The 17,122-nt window shown below is 42.3% G+C and overlaps 2 protein-coding genes across 2 annotated transcripts in view; both read right to left on the reverse strand.

The window, feature by feature from the left end:
* Positions 1-11,187, reverse strand: part of bves (blood vessel epicardial substance) — a 21,246-nt gene extending 10,059 nt beyond the window's left edge. The window contains exons 1-6 of the mRNA XM_061049387.1: positions 10,312-11,187; positions 8,479-8,587; positions 7,155-7,427; positions 5,935-6,446; positions 4,102-4,210; positions 2,806-3,050 (exon numbers count right to left, since the gene is read on the reverse strand). Coding sequence (XP_060905370.1) covers positions 2,806-3,050; positions 4,102-4,210; positions 5,935-6,446; positions 7,155-7,427; positions 8,479-8,587; positions 10,312-10,817 — 1,754 coding nt within the window. The 5' untranslated portion in view covers positions 10,818-11,187. The remainder of the gene's footprint in view (positions 1-2,805; positions 3,051-4,101; positions 4,211-5,934; positions 6,447-7,154; positions 7,428-8,478; positions 8,588-10,311) is intronic.
* popdc3 (popeye domain containing 3) lies at positions 2,694-6,757 on the reverse strand. The gene is made up of 3 exons (XM_061049547.1): positions 5,935-6,757; positions 4,102-4,210; positions 2,694-3,050 (listed from the first exon to the last, which is right to left on the reverse strand). Exons 1-3 carry the CDS (start codon positions 6,438-6,440, stop codon positions 2,772-2,774), a joined length of 894 nt encoding a protein of 297 aa, XP_060905530.1. The 5' UTR covers positions 6,441-6,757; the 3' UTR covers positions 2,694-2,771.
* Positions 11,188-17,122: the final 5,935 nt, after the last annotated feature.

Raw genomic sequence — 17,122 nt, forward strand, 5'->3', positions numbered from 1 at the left:
AGCAGCTGATGTTAAAATGTCACAGAACATCCTGTGTCATGTCACATCAGGCAGCACAGGAAATATCCAGTATAAATATCAGGCTGGATCTGTTCTTCAGAGATTAATAACAGCATAAGGAGAATATTCACATGTAATAAAGGACATGATACCCTGAGTGCTTCTCTGTCAGCCTGATGTTGTGCAGCTCTGAGGGGCGCTCATGTAAAAATAGAAAGAAGGGGACACATGCAGGAATCTCTCACAGCTGCCCAACTTTCTAACTGCTCGTCAAAGTACACCGAGAGGAAACATGCCGGTACTCACCGATCAGCAGCGGCAGAATGCGGAATGAATCTCAGACTGAAGAAGAAGAAGAAGAAGAAGAAGAAGAAGAGGAGGAGGAGGAGGAATGATTCCAGTGAAAGACTTCAGGCAACAGAGGAGACCGTAAACTGGACCCTCTGATGGAGGGGGGGGCTGCACAATATGCGTCGCACATTCCTCACAGCTGACAGGGACAGACTAAAATGGACAGGAAGGCGTGAGCAGATCAACCTGCAGTGACGCAGAGCTCCGACAGGGGGAGACAGAGCACAGAGTACCACCCGGGACCGGGACTAGATCTGTGGTACGAAGAGCCCGGTCTTTGGGGATATTTGAGTGAATCTCAACAAAGCTATTTAATTATAATACTTTAAGATTCCTACGGAGCCCCAGAAGTCCCAAAAAGTGAAAATATTTCTCTTGTGCGCACAATTTATCAATCAAACTAATAACTTGTTTCTTATTAAAGGCTTTATATGTGATTTTTCACACTTAAATATAATATAAATCAAGTATATCCTCTGAAAATAACTCTGTGAGTCATGACTGTCTACAATGGGTGTAACACCTGAGTCCCACTGTCTGTGATGTTTTCAGAGTTTTCAGAGTCCTATCTTCACTTTGTTTACATCGCCGGGACGGCCGGCTGACTCCTCCCCTCGTGTATAAAAGTTGTTTAATTGAGGGACTAGAGAAAAGAAGAATAACATACTGTACTCACTGCTTAACTGTGTTTCTAGATCACGCTCATTTCAGGTAAATTTACATGCAGTGTTAAGATACGAGCATAATAAAGATCGCTAACATTAGCATGCTAACACAACAATGCAGCGCGAGTTGTTTTGTTTTGCTGGTGCTCAAAGGCGACATCTGCTGGATCAAAAAATCACATATAAAGCCTTTAAGCTGAAGCAATAACTGTGCTAGCTTACACCCTGAAGTTAAGACTATTTTTAGACTTCATGGTTCATAACTAAACTCTAGTTGATTTATCATTTATCAGTTTTACAACAGCTGGTGTCATAATTGTCCTTTAATGAGACATTTCTCAAAGAAATCACGACTTCACTGATGCACAGAATAGTAGAAAAACAACAACTAGCCAATAGAATCAGTTCTGATTTATTACAGCACAGTATTAACATATTAGCGTATTTACATTTGCACAATGTTACATTCACAAGAGGCACTGATCTAATCTGACATCTCAACGATGCACATTTAGAAAAAAGACATTTGCAACAACCTTCACCTTTTACATTCATCGTGTATAAATACATTCAAGCATCTTTAAAGGTCACATATTATGTAAAACACACTTCACCATGTTCCTCTAGTATGTCTACAAACCCCCCAATTATGAGAAAAGTCCATCCTCTCCGTCTTCTACCTGCTCCACTTTTCAGAAAATGTGTGCTCAAACAGGCTGTTTGGAGATTTTCTCTTCATGACATCACAAAGGGCAGTAGCCCCTCCCCCAGGTGGGTGACACTCCCACAGCTAGGTGTTTGTTCTGCCCTCTGAGTCTGCCTTCTCACCGTAAACAATAGGACATGGAGCGGGAAAGCCCAAGCACTTCCAGAGAGGGGGCGTGGTCAGACACAGCTCATTTACATATTTAAAGGTACAGACACAGAAACAGCCTGTTCTGAGCAGGGCTGAAATAGAGGGGTTTATAGACATGATCAAATACAGGATCAGAGTGGATTTAGAACAAGAAACTTCACACACATGTTTTGAGGAGCTCTGAGACTTATTTACACTGAAGAAGAGGAGGAGGATATGTCACCTTAAATTTAAAATGAAAGCATAAATTTAATATTTAATAACATTCATAACAGTTTAAGAGCACATTAGTAACTGTCATGAGAGGACAGCTGTTTGCACACACACACACACAACTTTTTCAGACGCATCAGCTCCTCAGTCAAAGTACGACTGTGATGTTTGAAAGGTAGACTCACAGTACCGAGGTAGACAAACACAAACATGACAAAAAGACGCCCATCTGTGAAGCAGCGAACATCTCCTTAATGAGATGACAACATCTTTCCTCCGTTTTTTACTCCGCCTGGCAACCAGCAGGCTCATGTTTTATTTGACGGACAGATTTCAGGTCGAGCCAATCACCACTATGTCCCTACTGAGGGAGGTTTAAGTGCACCTTTAAGGCGTTTACTAAACAGACCAAGTTGGATGCTGTTCCCGTGGAATCATGTTTGGTGACAAGTCTGTTAACTCCTCCTTAAATCCATATTCGATGATAATTCAGGCAGATTTAGTACTTGTTATGACAGATTTATTCACAGCTTGGATCAGATCGTGGCTCACTTTGACCCCTAACTGCTGCATGAAGTGAGTCGGTCCAGCTTAAAGTAGGGCAGCCAGTGTGTGTGTGTGTGTGTGTGTGTGTGTGTGTGTGTGTGTGTGTGTGTGTGTGTGTGTGTGTGTGTGTGTGTGTGTGTTCAGGCCGTCCTTTCTCCCTGCGTCGGGACTTGCAAGAAGACATCTGTTTTTTCTAAGTCCGTCGTGGTCATGTGACAGAAGCTGGGCAAGCGGAGATCGTAGCGGTGTCCCGAGCTGTCGAAGGCTTTGTCGTTCAGAGAGAACAACTTCTCTGCAATGTCGTTACGCACAACCAGGGCGAAGATCTTCGCTATGTAGCGATGCTTTGCGAACAGCAGATAAAGTTTCTTCCTCCTCCACGACACGTATCTGCAGGGGTTATCAGCACGCAGGGTCACCTGAGGAGAGGGGAAGATTTGAAGCTTTGAGGGAACAAAGTGGCATTCATGATGTCAGTTAAAATAATATTACAGTTTATTACAACTTTAGGATAACCATGAAGGTTTAACCCATTAAATATAGGAGCTGCTTTCCAGAGCGGAGGAACAAAAAACTTCAGCAATCAGTAAGATATTATAAGTAAGTGACCTTACTATCTGATCAGACATTAAGGAAACATGCTATGTTGAAGTGCTGGCTTCTCTGACAACAATGCAGCAGCCAGTATGTCCTCCTTCTAACTTCTTCTTCTGCTCCTGAATGCTCTGGATTTGTTTGGACCAGAGAAGGTAGGCGGTTTTAAGACGACCCCCACACACGGCCGTTTTGGACGCCCCTCGGTTTGCCAGATATGAGATCAGTTATCAGGTCAACAGGTGTTGCAGCGATGGAAGCGGGCAAGAGAAGTGGTTCAGATAGAAGTGATTGTACCCGACCTAAAAAGCCTCTGCATGTTTCTAATAAGCTCCACGAGCAGAAACGTGCTCAAACTAGGATCAATATTGGAGATGCTTTTGAAAAATGGAGAGAGGTTAGAACACAGAAAGGTTTACAGACCCATGCAGAGCTGGATAAACACTGAAGCTTCAGTGTCCAGCACATGGTGACCTGAGTGAGCATCAACTCTAAAGAGGAGGGGGGGGGGGGGAGACAGCTCTCTATGATGTTTTCAATTTACACTGCAGTACCCGTTTTAAACACTAGGGGTCAGAGTTACATACTGCTCCTTTAAGTTAAAAACCAAATACTCCCTTTAGGTTTCTTTTTTAAAGGTCTGATAGGTTAGCAACTTGAAGCTCTGAAGTGTGAAATTAATGTTTTCATTTCAGACGTTAAACACACCGTGATAAGGAATGAATAAGATAATATATCAAACATGGTCATGATGAAAAAAAATATTTTCTCGTTAAGATTTATGGATGCTGTGGTCGACACAGGGTTCAGTGAATAAGCACTCCTTATATATTACAGTCTGAAAGGTTTTTGCACATGCAGGTGAGATGGAGTCACCTGGAATATTCCCTCCTCTGACGGTCTGAGGGAGTCCCACTCAGGTGAGTCCAGGAACTGGAACGGGTAGATGTAATGAAGAAACTCTCCGTTTACCGTCACACTGATTCTGGGAAGGGAAACATTTGTGTTAACTATTAGATTTACTGTCGGCACCTGAAGGGTTAAAACAATCACTAAAGTAGGAAAAAAAAAATGAATCTGCAGCACAGCGAATGTTTAGTGTATAGTAAAACATCAGCTGTGACATCATGGTTTGGGGCGTGGCTTAAAGGAGACTTCCAGTAAGGGACCATATTTTATCATATTTTGGGCTGTAAATTACTCATAAGAATAAAAAGATAGCAACAACTGTTCTTAATCTGTTAGCCTTGTTCCACCTGTTCTGTGTAGAAAGCCCTGATAGAAAAAAATGACCCACATTACAGCGGCAATAAAAGTGCAAACGAGACAAATCCAAACCAAGGAGCAGGACGGAGAAGACCATATTTCCTGTCTGCCACTATCACAAGATCTCAAAACAGCTGTGGCGTCTAAAGATGTCTTTAAAGACGATGATAGAAAACAACAACCAAATGCTTTAACAGCAAACGCCATGCAAAAACATATGAAGCAAAGTAGCTAATGCGACCAAAAACAAGTTGCAACGGGCAGCCCAACTCCAGGCCAGCAGGGGGCTTTGATTCCTGTTTATTTGCTGTATCAGGTATTTAACCAGGAGAGAAACTCGTTGAGATTAAAAATGTCTTTTTCAGGAGAGTCCAAGCTGAGACAAACAACGTTTCTGACAGACAATGAGAAACGGTACAAACTTACAAACGTAATGAAAGATACATCAATACTTTAAAAGACATGAAACAGCAAATACATCGCAAAATTGACAACAATCGTAAAAATATCAGACAGAACATCTACAGCCAGGTGTGTCGGCCTCCGAGTAGTTATACATCCTCTTGACCATCGAGAGAAGCCAGACAGGAAATGTGATTAATTTCATCACTTATTAGAAGAAAAAAAAAAAGATAGACCCACTGAAGCAGAACGTTTTTGGGGTCCATGTCTAACTGACTGAAAAGCATGGTCCTTCATGTCTGCACCTGCACGTGGACCATCGAATAAACAGAACATGTAATGATGTGTTTCAACTACTAAAGACACTAAATCCTCTCCGCACTTAGGTGGAAAAATACATGTGAGTATTTTGGTTTCAACTATCTCAATAAAATAGTTCTCAGCAGATCGGATATCAGCAAATATCTAATGTGGTGCATGATGCGTCCTGTCCATTTGTCTTCACACAGGTGTTGCAGCAGTTTTTAAAGAAGGTGCAGACTTCCAATATGGCTGCTGCATCCTCACTTCCTCCATAATTTTAATAGCAGATATCATATAGCTGCACTTTCAGAGTCAAATAATCTTAATGAGTGTATAAACTGAAGGCTTGGCTTCACATATTTTCTGAAGGTCTGAAGTTTATTTGAAATGCATTGAGATGGATAAGAACAGACTAGAGTTATATTAAGCAATAATTTCATCTCACACTTTCATGAAGCAGCTGTTGGACCATCACTGTCTGCAGGGGTTAAATGTGGACAGTTACACTAAAGTTAGGGGCACAAACGTCACCCTCTTACGTTGTGTTAAAGCCTAATTATAACTATCTAAGTTGTGTTTTAGTAAATGTTATTGGTGCCGAATTATCAAGAATACGCAGAAAGTCATGTGTTTATTAGTTTTTTTAAACTTTGTTTCACATTTGAGCCTTTAGCAGAACAATTACCAGATTTCAACATGAGGTTTGGTGTGAGACGCTGTCGGAGCTGCTGTATTCACCTGCCTGACAGGAGCACGGACAGCTTGTCTATGGCCGTTTTCCCCTCCACGGCGAAGCAGTGGTCCTTCTCTAAGCTGTGGACCTCTGCGTCACAGCAGGCCACGATCTTCCCGAAGTGCGTGAGCGACACCCCGAGCTTTTTGAACACGCAGGCGTACAGCTCCTGGAAGTCCTTCTCGAAGGAGACGCTCCTCAGCCGGTAGGAGACGTGCAGCAGCTGACCCAAACACGCACCGAACAGCGCGAAGCTCCACAGGAACGAGTCCGTGGTGCAGGAGTCGGACCAAGCCCACAGCGTGGAGCAGAAGAAGCCCACGGTCAGGAAGCTGAACAGGTACAGGACTCCGTAGAAGCCGCTGCCCCCCATGAAGCCGAGGAAGAGGAGGATGTTGGAGAGGTGGAACACGGCATCTTCCGCGCCCTCCTTCCACCCCTCACACAGAGGGTAACCCGGCGGACCCGGATCCACCGTGAAGTTCATAGCCTCAAAGTCCGGAGGCTCCATGTTTCTCTACACAGCGTTAAATGAAGCAGAAGACCATGACACATAAAATCCTGCAGAGTCCTTCAGAGTGTGAGGGAGGAGGACTCACTGAGATCATGAGAGAGAGGAACTGACACCTGAGAGAGTGAAGGGGGATCACATTCATCACCGGAAATAGACTGAATATAAACACAAAACCCCAAAGAGGTTATTTGAGTTAAGAGCAGCTTCAGACATGGAATTTAATCAGCAGATTATAAATACATCCAAAAAGTTTATTTATTACATTTTTAAAATCAGATTCAGATTCGTGTTTCTGCGAAGTTCCTTTCTACGGAAGCCCTAAGAGGACATGCATCCATACGACGGACAGATTTCAGGTCGAGCCAATCACCACTATGTCCCTACTGAGGGAGGTTTAAGTGCACCTTTAAGGCGTTTACTAAACAGACCAAGTTGGATGCTGTTCCCGTGGAATCATGTTTGGTGACAAGTCTGTTAACTCCTCCTTAAATCCATATTCGATGATAATTCAGGCAGATTTAGTACTTGTTATGACAGATTTATTCACAGCTTGGATCAGATCGTGGCTCACTTTGACCCCTAACTGCTGCATGAAGTGAGTCGGTCCAGCTTAAAGTAGGGCAGCCAGTGTGTGTGTGTGTGTGTGTGTGTGTGTGTGTGTGTGTGTGTGTGTGTGTGTGTGTGTGTGTGTGTGTGTGTGTGTGTTCAGGCCGTCCTTTCTCCCTGCGTCGGGACTTGCAAGAAGACATCTGTTTTTTCTAAGTCCGTCGTGGTCATGTGACAGAAGCTGGGCAAGCGGAGATCGTAGCGGTGTCCCGAGCTGTCGAAGGCTTTGTCGTTCAGAGAGAACAACTTCTCTGCAATGTCGTTACGCACAACCAGGGCGAAGATCTTCGCTATGTAGCGATGCTTTGCGAACAGCAGATAAAGTTTCTTCCTCCTCCACGACACGTATCTGCAGGGGTTATCAGCACGCAGGGTCACCTGAGGAGAGGGGAAGATTTGAAGCTTTGAGGGAACAAAGTGGCATTCATGATGTCAGTTAAAATAATATTACAGTTTATTACAACTTTAGGATAACCATGAAGGTTTAACCCATTAAATATAGGAGCTGCTTTCCAGAGCGGAGGAACAAAAAACTTCAGCAATCAGTAAGATATTATAAGTAAGTGACCTTACTATCTGATCAGACATTAAGGAAACATGCTATGTTGAAGTGCTGGCTTCTCTGACAACAATGCAGCAGCCAGTATGTCCTCCTTCTAACTTCTTCTTCTGCTCCTGAATGCTCTGGATTTGTTTGGACCAGAGAAGGTAGGCGGTTTTAAGACGACCCCCACACACGGCCGTTTTGGACGCCCCTCGGTTTGCCAGATATGAGATCAGTTATCAGGTCAACAGGTGTTGCAGCGATGGAAGCGGGCAAGAGAAGTGGTTCAGATAGAAGTGATTGTACCCGACCTAAAAAGCCTCTGCATGTTTCTAATAAGCTCCACGAGCAGAAACGTGCTCAAACTAGGATCAATATTGGAGATGCTTTTGAAAAATGGAGAGAGGTTAGAACACAGAAAGGTTTACAGACCCATGCAGAGCTGGATAAACACTGAAGCTTCAGTGTCCAGCACATGGTGACCTGAGTGAGCATCAACTCTAAAGAGGAGGGGGGGGGGGGGAGACAGCTCTCTATGATGTTTTCAATTTACACTGCAGTACCCGTTTTAAACACTAGGGGTCAGAGTTACATACTGCTCCTTTAAGTTAAAAACCAAATACTCCCTTTAGGTTTCTTTTTTAAAGGTCTGATAGGTTAGCAACTTGAAGCTCTGAAGTGTGAAATTAATGTTTTCATTTCAGACGTTAAACACACCGTGATAAGGAATGAATAAGATAATATATCAAACATGGTCATGATGAAAAAAAATATTTTCTCGTTAAGATTTATGGATGCTGTGGTCGACACAGGGTTCAGTGAATAAGCACTCCTTATATATTACAGTCTGAAAGGTTTTTGCACATGCAGGTGAGATGGAGTCACCTGGAATATTCCCTCCTCTGACGGTCTGAGGGAGTCCCACTCAGGTGAGTCCAGGAACTGGAACGGGTAGATGTAATGAAGAAACTCTCCGTTTACCGTCACACTGATTCTGGGAAGGGAAACATTTGTGTTAACTATTAGATTTACTGTCGGCACCTGAAGGGTTAAAACAATCACTAAAGTAGGAAAAAAAAAATGAATCTGCAGCACAGCGAATGTTTAGTGTATAGTAAAACATCAGCTGTGACATCATGGTTTGGGGCGTGGCTTAAAGGAGACTTCCAGTAAGGGACCATATTTTATCATATTTTGGGCTGTAAATTACTCATAAGAATAAAAAGATAGCAACAACTGTTCTTAATCTGTTAGCCTTGTTCCACCTGTTCTGTGTAGAAAGCCCTGATAGAAAAAAATGACCCACATTACAGCGGCAATAAAAGTGCAAACGAGACAAATCCAAACCAAGGAGCAGGACGGAGAAGACCATATTTCCTGTCTGCCACTATCACAAGATCTCAAAACAGCTGTGGCGTCTAAAGATGTCTTTAAAGACGATGATAGAAAACAACAACCAAATGCTTTAACAGCAAACGCCATGCAAAAACATATGAAGCAAAGTAGCTAATGCGACCAAAAACAAGTTGCAACGGGCAGCCCAACTCCAGGCCAGCAGGGGGCTTTGATTCCTGTTTATTTGCTGTATCAGGTATTTAACCAGGAGAGAAACTCGTTGAGATTAAAAATGTCTTTTTCAGGAGAGTCCAAGCTGAGACAAACAACGTTTCTGACAGACAATGAGAAACGGTACAAACTTACAAACGTAATGAAAGATACATCAATACTTTAAAAGACATGAAACAGCAAATACATCGCAAAATTGACAACAATCGTAAAAATATCAGACAGAACATCTACAGCCAGGTGTGTCGGCCTCCGAGTAGTTATACATCCTCTTGACCATCGAGAGAAGCCAGACAGGAAATGTGATTAATTTCATCACTTATTAGAAGAAAAAAAAAAAGATAGACCCACTGAAGCAGAACGTTTTTGGGGTCCATGTCTAACTGACTGAAAAGCATGGTCCTTCATGTCTGCACCTGCACGTGGACCATCGAATAAACAGAACATGTAATGATGTGTTTCAACTACTAAAGACACTAAATCCTCTCCGCACTTAGGTGGAAAAATACATGTGAGTATTTTGGTTTCAACTATCTCAATAAAATAGTTCTCAGCAGATCGGATATCAGCAAATATCTAATGTGGTGCATGATGCGTCCTGTCCATTTGTCTTCACACAGGTGTTGCAGCAGTTTTTAAAGAAGGTGCAGACTTCCAATATGGCTGCTGCATCCTCACTTCCTCCATAATTTTAATAGCAGATATCATATAGCTGCACTTTCAGAGTCAAATAATCTTAATGAGTGTATAAACTGAAGGCTTGGCTTCACATATTTTCTGAAGGTCTGAAGTTTATTTGAAATGCATTGAGATGGATAAGAACAGACTAGAGTTATATTAAGCAATAATTTCATCTCACACTTTCATGAAGCAGCTGTTGGACCATCACTGTCTGCAGGGGTTAAATGTGGACAGTTACACTAAAGTTAGGGGCACAAACGTCACCCTCTTACGTTGTGTTAAAGCCTAATTATAACTATCTAAGTTGTGTTTTAGTAAATGTTATTGGTGCCGAATTATCAAGAATACGCAGAAAGTCATGTGTTTATTAGTTTTTTTAAACTTTGTTTCACATTTGAGCCTTTAGCAGAACAATTACCAGATTTCAACATGAGGTTTGGTGTGAGACGCTGTCGGAGCTGCTGTATTCACCTGCCTGACAGGAGCACGGACAGCTTGTCTATGGCCGTTTTCCCCTCCACGGCGAAGCAGTGGTCCTTCTCTAAGCTGTGGACCTCTGCGTCACAGCAGGCCACGATCTTCCCGAAGTGCGTGAGCGACACCCCGAGCTTTTTGAACACGCAGGCGTACAGCTCCTGGAAGTCCTTCTCGAAGGAGACGCTCCTCAGCCGGTAGGAGACGTGCAGCAGCTGACCCAAACACGCACCGAACAGCGCGAAGCTCCACAGGAACGAGTCCGTGGTGCAGGAGTCGGACCAAGCCCACAGCGTGGAGCAGAAGAAGCCCACGGTCAGGAAGCTGAACAGGTACAGGACTCCGTAGAAGCCGCTGCCCCCCATGAAGCCGAGGAAGAGGAGGATGTTGGAGAGGTGGAACACGGCATCTTCCGCGCCCTCCTTCCACCCCTCACACAGAGGGTAACCCGGCGGACCCGGATCCACCGTGAAGTTCATAGCCTCAAAGTCCGGAGGCTCCATGTTTCTCTACACAGCGTTAAATGAAGCAGAAGACCATGACACATAAAATCCTGCAGAGTCCTTCAGAGTGTGAGGGAGGAGGACTCACTGAGATCATGAGAGAGAGGAACTGACACCTGAGAGAGTGAAGGGGGATCACATTCATCACCGGAAATAGACTGAATATAAACACAAAACCCCAAAGAGGTTATTTGAGTTAAGAGCAGCTTCAGACATGGAATTTAATCAGCAGATTATAAATACATCCAAAAAGTTTATTTATTACATTTTTAAAATCAGATTCAGATTCGTGTTTCTGCGAAGTTCCTTTCTACGGAAGCCCTAAGAGGACATGCATCCATACATTTTATTTTACTCAGTTTTCTTGAAATAATCAGTGAGCCTACATTTCAGTTTTTTTCTTGAGATCTCAGTTCATTTAATCTCGGGATAACAGCGCTTTTTTTAATTGAATTTCTCAAGATCTCGAGAAAACGAATGAAATTAACCAGAGCAGTAAAAGATTCTTCAAAATGAATCAAGATAAAACCCCTAAAAAATCAATACTTAATTGCGACGAATCACATTTTTAATCACGTTTGACATTTCATTATTTTGCATTTCATGAAATGTATGCTATGCTATGTATCCTACATGTATGTGGTGATAATTCCAATTAAAATATAATTGGAGCGGCTTGTGGTGTGCGGTCTTTCTCTGTCTTTGGATGTCTTTTGTCCAGCACCCAGTACTCAACTTTTTGGATGTGCCTGCTGTTTTATATTTTTGTATATTATTAAATTGACCACAGAAAAAAAGGAACTTGTTATGGATCGAAAAGTAAATGAAAACAGCCTAAGAGGACGGTAAAAAAGTTACAAGATAGATTTGACTTTTGACTCGTTGACTGATGGAGTCTGGGAGTGAAATGAGCCTCTTAAAGGCACAGAGGTGTCGTTCTTTTCCATCACTCTGGGAGATGCGGCTGTCTGGGCAGTGGCTTACCACGTTGCGCCTAAATGCACAAAATAGCACACAATCATTGCGATTTAAAAAAATCAATGTATTTATTACGGAACTTTAATTGCATTGCGTTCAAAGCGTTAATACTGACAGCCCTAAAATGACCTCATTATTGCAGAAAAAAACCATCGTTGTTATCCTGAGTTAACAAGATAAAAGAATTGTACTAACAGGAAGTTATTGCAGGAAAACTGAGTACAATAAATATATAAAATATGTAATAAATAACATACTATAAATAAATGAATGTCCTTTTAGTGCTTCCATACATAACAATTAAAATCATGACGTAACAAAATAGGAAAGGTGGTTGGTACTCCTACTGCTACAAAATAAAATAAGACGTAAAATGGTACATTTGATGTTCTGTAGTGAAGTGCAAATTAAAACATATCAAAGTGAGGGGTGAACGCGGCGGCTGCAGCTTTTGGAGTGAATCTATAAAGAAAGTTTTACTCCCTCAGTAATCAGAGCGTTGAAGGTTATGAAGGTGTGAGATCTTTGTAGACCAGAATAGCTGCAGCTCTCCCCCTCAAAGTGTGTGTGTGTGTGTGTGTGTGTGTGTGTGTGTGTGTGTGTGTGTGTGTGTGTGTGTGTGCTGAAGGTGACTTTGTCTGTTTCCTGGATGGTAAAATGTGTGTGTGTGTTTGTGAAGTATCTGGGGCAGCAGTGACAGACGCAGACCCCCGGGTGTATTTCACATCTTTTCTGACATACTGAGCGTGTGCAGGAACATTTTCACCGAGTCTGTCCCTGGATTTTTTTTTTAGAAAGCTTAATGAAGAAGAAAAAGAAGAAGAAGAAGAAGAAGAAGAAGAGAAATCAGACTTATTGATAGAACATGTTGTGTACGTGTGCATGCATGAGGTTCACATTAAAGCATTTATCTCCCCGCAGATACCCAACACCTGCTATTTTTAGAGACCCTGGACAGTGTGTGTTTGTGTGAGTGTGTGCACAAGCAGCAGAGTGTGTGTGTGTGTGTGTGTGTGTGTGTGTGTGTGTGTGTGTGTGCATACCTGCTTTAAGAGTGTAAAACTGAGAGCTCAGATAGCCACACATGAAAAAGAGCCAATTAACACAAATTATGCAGGGAATCAAATCTGCACGGACGGAGCAGATGTGTCCAATCAGACGAGGAGACGCACAGCAATAATTAATCTCCTTCAGCAGAGCTGTGGTGTTATCTGAACAGTTGGCGTGCTCTTATTTTTAGACCGCCCCGGGGTACTCTAACTCCTCGCCAGGACAGCAGAGAAAGAATCTGCAGGGAGGTTTCGATTTCAATCTCACAAATATCAACTGTCAGTGTGGGAAACTGAACATCAAACTGGACTTTATGGTTCTTACTGTAGCACCAAAAGTATTTTTTGTTCACATTTTTGGGGTCAAGGTGACTAATATATAAAAATAAAACATATGAAAATGTTTGAATTTCTCCAGTACAACTCTTTAGCCTTTACGTTTTAATATTTAGGTTGAAGTTGTCTTTAGGTCCTGACAGAAATTAATAATTCAGGTGCTCTGAGAAAGGAACAAAGAAAATCCATCATCTGTATCAGTTTGTAAGTCTGTAAAAACTTCGACCAATGTCTGCCACAAGGTACCAATCTGATGAACCAGTCACAGCCTCCCTGTCTCCCTGCTCGTTCTCTACCTCTTGCGCGCTCTAGCTCACACTCACAGCATGAGCTGAAGTCCGCTTCTGGACCAATGGGGTGGGTGCAGACGGAGCACTGAGGGAATGCTTCTTTCTAAATCAAGCTAATTTTAAAAATTAACAACCCTGCCTTTAAGTTCTTGTTTCTGTCACTGACAGGTTCAGATTGTTATTCTAAGTGTCTGACAACATTACAGAGAGGATCCTTCAGAGATAGGGACTGCTATATTACTCTTTTCAAAGACACCAGACTCCATTGCAGCCTGTGTCACTCAGTAGGGTTACATGGCGATAGATTACATGTCGTCCATCTCCTCGTACGCCATCTTTGTTTGAATGCCGCCAGATAGTTTGTTGTTGCTGTGACGTACAGGTCAACAGGAAGTGGCTCTATAACCACGTGTTGAAAGGGGTACAGTAGCCACATAGCGTAGCGGAGTCAGCCGTGCTCCGGCCATTTATACGATTCTCTGATCGGCAGATATACTCAGACAAGTGACAGCTGTCCGTTCGAGTAGCAAATCGGTATCTGGCTTAATCCTATCAAGCTATCCCATGTAAACGCACTGACTGCTGCAGGCTGAAGAATCAAAAACGTTGTTCCCATTAGTCACGTTGACCCCGCAATCATTTGACCTCACAGAGCACATGGTGTTGCTGTTCCCGCTTCTCTGTTTGCTGTTTGAGTGTGTTGTTGTTTGAGGATTTGTCATTCAAAACACAAAAGACGAGTTATTACACACACACACAATCCAAACCAGCAAAGCAGTGGTATCCTCAGTTAAATTACAGTTTTTGTCGATGAAGTGTGGTGACTTTGGAGCGAGTGATGTAACAGCAGTTTTTAGATCTGCTGCTAAAAGGTTTGTCTGTGTGGGATGAGCTCTACATGAATGTTCCCACAGACCACCGTAGAGTTCTTCTCTCGCTGCTACAAACTTCCTACAAACATGAAACAATTCGTCAAGATTATGTCAAGTTTTACTGAGCGTGCTGGTTTGTGGGAAACTTCTTTTACTAATTGGTTTACCTTGAAATAAGTACGAGATAAATCACAACCAGGTGTCTGCTATCAGAAATTTTTTACAGAGGTGGTCGGCCATGTTTACTGTGGTCAACTTTAAAGTCTTTATATGTGATTTTTCACACTTAAATGTAGAAATCAAATATCTTCTGAAAATAACTCTGTGAGTCATGACTGTCTACAATGGGTGTAACACCCGAGTCCCACTGTCTGTGATGTTTTCAGAGTTTTCAGAGTCCTATCTTCACTTTGTTTACATCGCCGGGACGGCCGGCTGACTCCTCCCCTCGCGTATAAAAGTTGTTTAATTGAGGGACTAGAGAAAAGAAGAATAACATACTGTACTCACTGCTTAACTGTGTTTCTAGATCACGCTCATTTCAGGTAAATTTACATGCAGTGTGAAGATACGAGCATAATAAAGATCGCTAGCGTTAGCATGCTAACACAACAATGCAGCGCAAGTTGTTTTGGTTTCATGCTGGTGCTCAAGGGCGACATCTGCTGGATCAAAAAATCACATATAAAGCCTTTAAGCAGAGCGATAATGAGCTGTCCTGCTGTGGTGTTTGGTATACTGCAATGCTAGAATAAACAGTATAGTCGCGGGTCGCCGATAGCATATAGCGGTTTTGTAGCACACCCCGTGTACGGAGGCTAAAGTCCTCATTGCAGCTGGGTTTGAATCTGACCTCTGCCCTTTTCTGCATGTCCTCCCCCTACTCTCTCTTCTCCCAACAGTTCATGTCTCTCTTCTGCTCTCTTGGCAAAAATTACCCAACAATAGTGGATGCAAATAGCACAAATATCTCCGCATCATTTGCTCCCTCTAACTGCTCCGTCTAAAGGTCAAAATCACAAAGCGTATTCCAACAAAGACATTCAAACACACCAATAAAGTTGTCCAGCGCCGTGCAGTTTGTTTCTTCTTTTTGTGACTGCATGAAAGGAGCATTCTGCACCTTTTTATTCTCTGTGCAGCGCTGCGCTCTCACGCTGACAGAGCTTGATTGCGTCCACTTAGACGATGAGCTGGGAGAGGAGGAGACACTTTGTACATTTGATTGTGAGGCCAAGACTTGAAAAAAAAAAAAGCGTTGCAAGAATCACCGTTTAAAACAGCTGGGATAAAAGCTTTCTCCTTGGATGTTTCCGGCAAGGACAACAAAAACACTCTGACCCCAATCATGTGCAGCAGCTCCAGACTGTCTCCACTGATGTGAGTGCGTATGTGCCGGCACGAGCTGCTGACAACCACAAACTGATTTACCCCATATTTTATTTAGCATAGTAATGTCAAAGTTACTGATTATTTTTGTTAAACGTAGGAGGAATGTTGTCCTGATCCCTGGAAAGTTTACCCATGACATCCCTTAAAATATTGCGACGCAGTTACCACCAACTCTGAGCACACTGTTGTTTATTCTCTCTTAATACATGTGGTTATAAGTTGGACTGGGAATCTTTGGGTGCCTGACGCTTGGGTTCAATTTTGATTCTTGGGGTCCCGATTCTATTTGAGAATCTATTTTCGATTCAAAACGTATTCTGGATTCATGATTCAAAGTCTATTTTTGAATTGGTACATACTTCAGGATCTACTCCAGTCATCTGTGAGACTGGCTGAATTTCTTGATGCTCCATTTGGCATTCTACTGAGTGAAGGTGCTAGCATTAGCACTTAGCAGGGAGTTACTGATTAGCAGAAATCTTTGGATTTTTGGAAGTTATGAATCTCAGAAGATAAGAATCTTGATTTTTACATAAATCAATTTTTTTCCCACCTCTTAATATATATATTTTTGGACAATTGACCCTCAGGTCGTCGTTTTAGAGCTCCTGTGAGGAAGACTAAAAGACTCCAGGTCTCATTTTTTACCAAGTGCAATTAATATGTTAAACAACAATTAGCTATTTGTTGCTCTTTTTGCACTTGAATTGCACATTTGCACACCTCCACTTTGCACTTTAATAACTTGAATTTCCATTCTGGTTTGGGCTCTTGACTGTTTTTATTTGGTTTTATAATTTGCTGTGTTGTCTGATTTTCCAATTTGTTTTGGTTTATGTTTTACGGTGATGTTGTCCTTGTGTTTCTTGTCTTCTGTGTGCTCCTGTTGCAACGCAAATTTCCCCTTGTGGGACAATAAAAAATCTGAATCTGAATTGTGTTTGCTATGTAACTGATGTGCATTGCAAGGGGACAATATTTCCCCCAAATGACTGCATAAAAGCTTATTTAAATACACACAAACAGCCGTGGAGCACAGAGACGCTGTTTGCTCAGCAGCACAGTAAGGGGTGAATTTAACCCTTTGTGTGTGTTTTGGTGGATTAAAGGGTGTCTGTTAATCATTTGCACTGGTTTAACGAGGGGAAAAGCCACTCAATTGTTTTGTGAATCAGGCTCCCGGTGCGAGAATGACTTCATTTTCTCCATCTTGAGCTGCATGTAGCCTGTGCATTCATTCAGAACAAGGAACAGACGGTTTTAATGGAATATTTTACTGGTGTCCAAAATCAGGAATCAATTGACACCCAGCAGCCAATCAGAATCGAGTTATCGCCAAGACTGTGGTATAAGAAAGTAGATGAATCATGTGAGTAATCTTTAGGTTT

Source organism: Labrus mixtus, chromosome 11 (genome assembly GCF_963584025.1).
Source record: "Labrus mixtus chromosome 11, fLabMix1.1, whole genome shotgun sequence".
Classification (NCBI taxonomy): domain Eukaryota; kingdom Metazoa; phylum Chordata; class Actinopteri; order Labriformes; family Labridae; genus Labrus; species Labrus mixtus.

Coding starts and splice junctions, on each gene's coding strand:
- popdc3 (XM_061049547.1), bottom strand. CDS start 6,440: ATGGAGCCTCCGGACTTTGAGGCTATGAACTTCACGGTGGATCCGGGT. Junction 4,211..5,934: donor TCCGTGCTCCTGTCAGGCAG/GTGAATACAGCA, acceptor TTCCCTTCCCAG/AATCAGTGTGACGGTAAACG. Junction 3,051..4,101: donor CAGAGGAGGGAATATTCCAG/GTGACTCCATCT, acceptor CCCTCTCCTCAG/GTGACCCTGCGTGCTGATAA.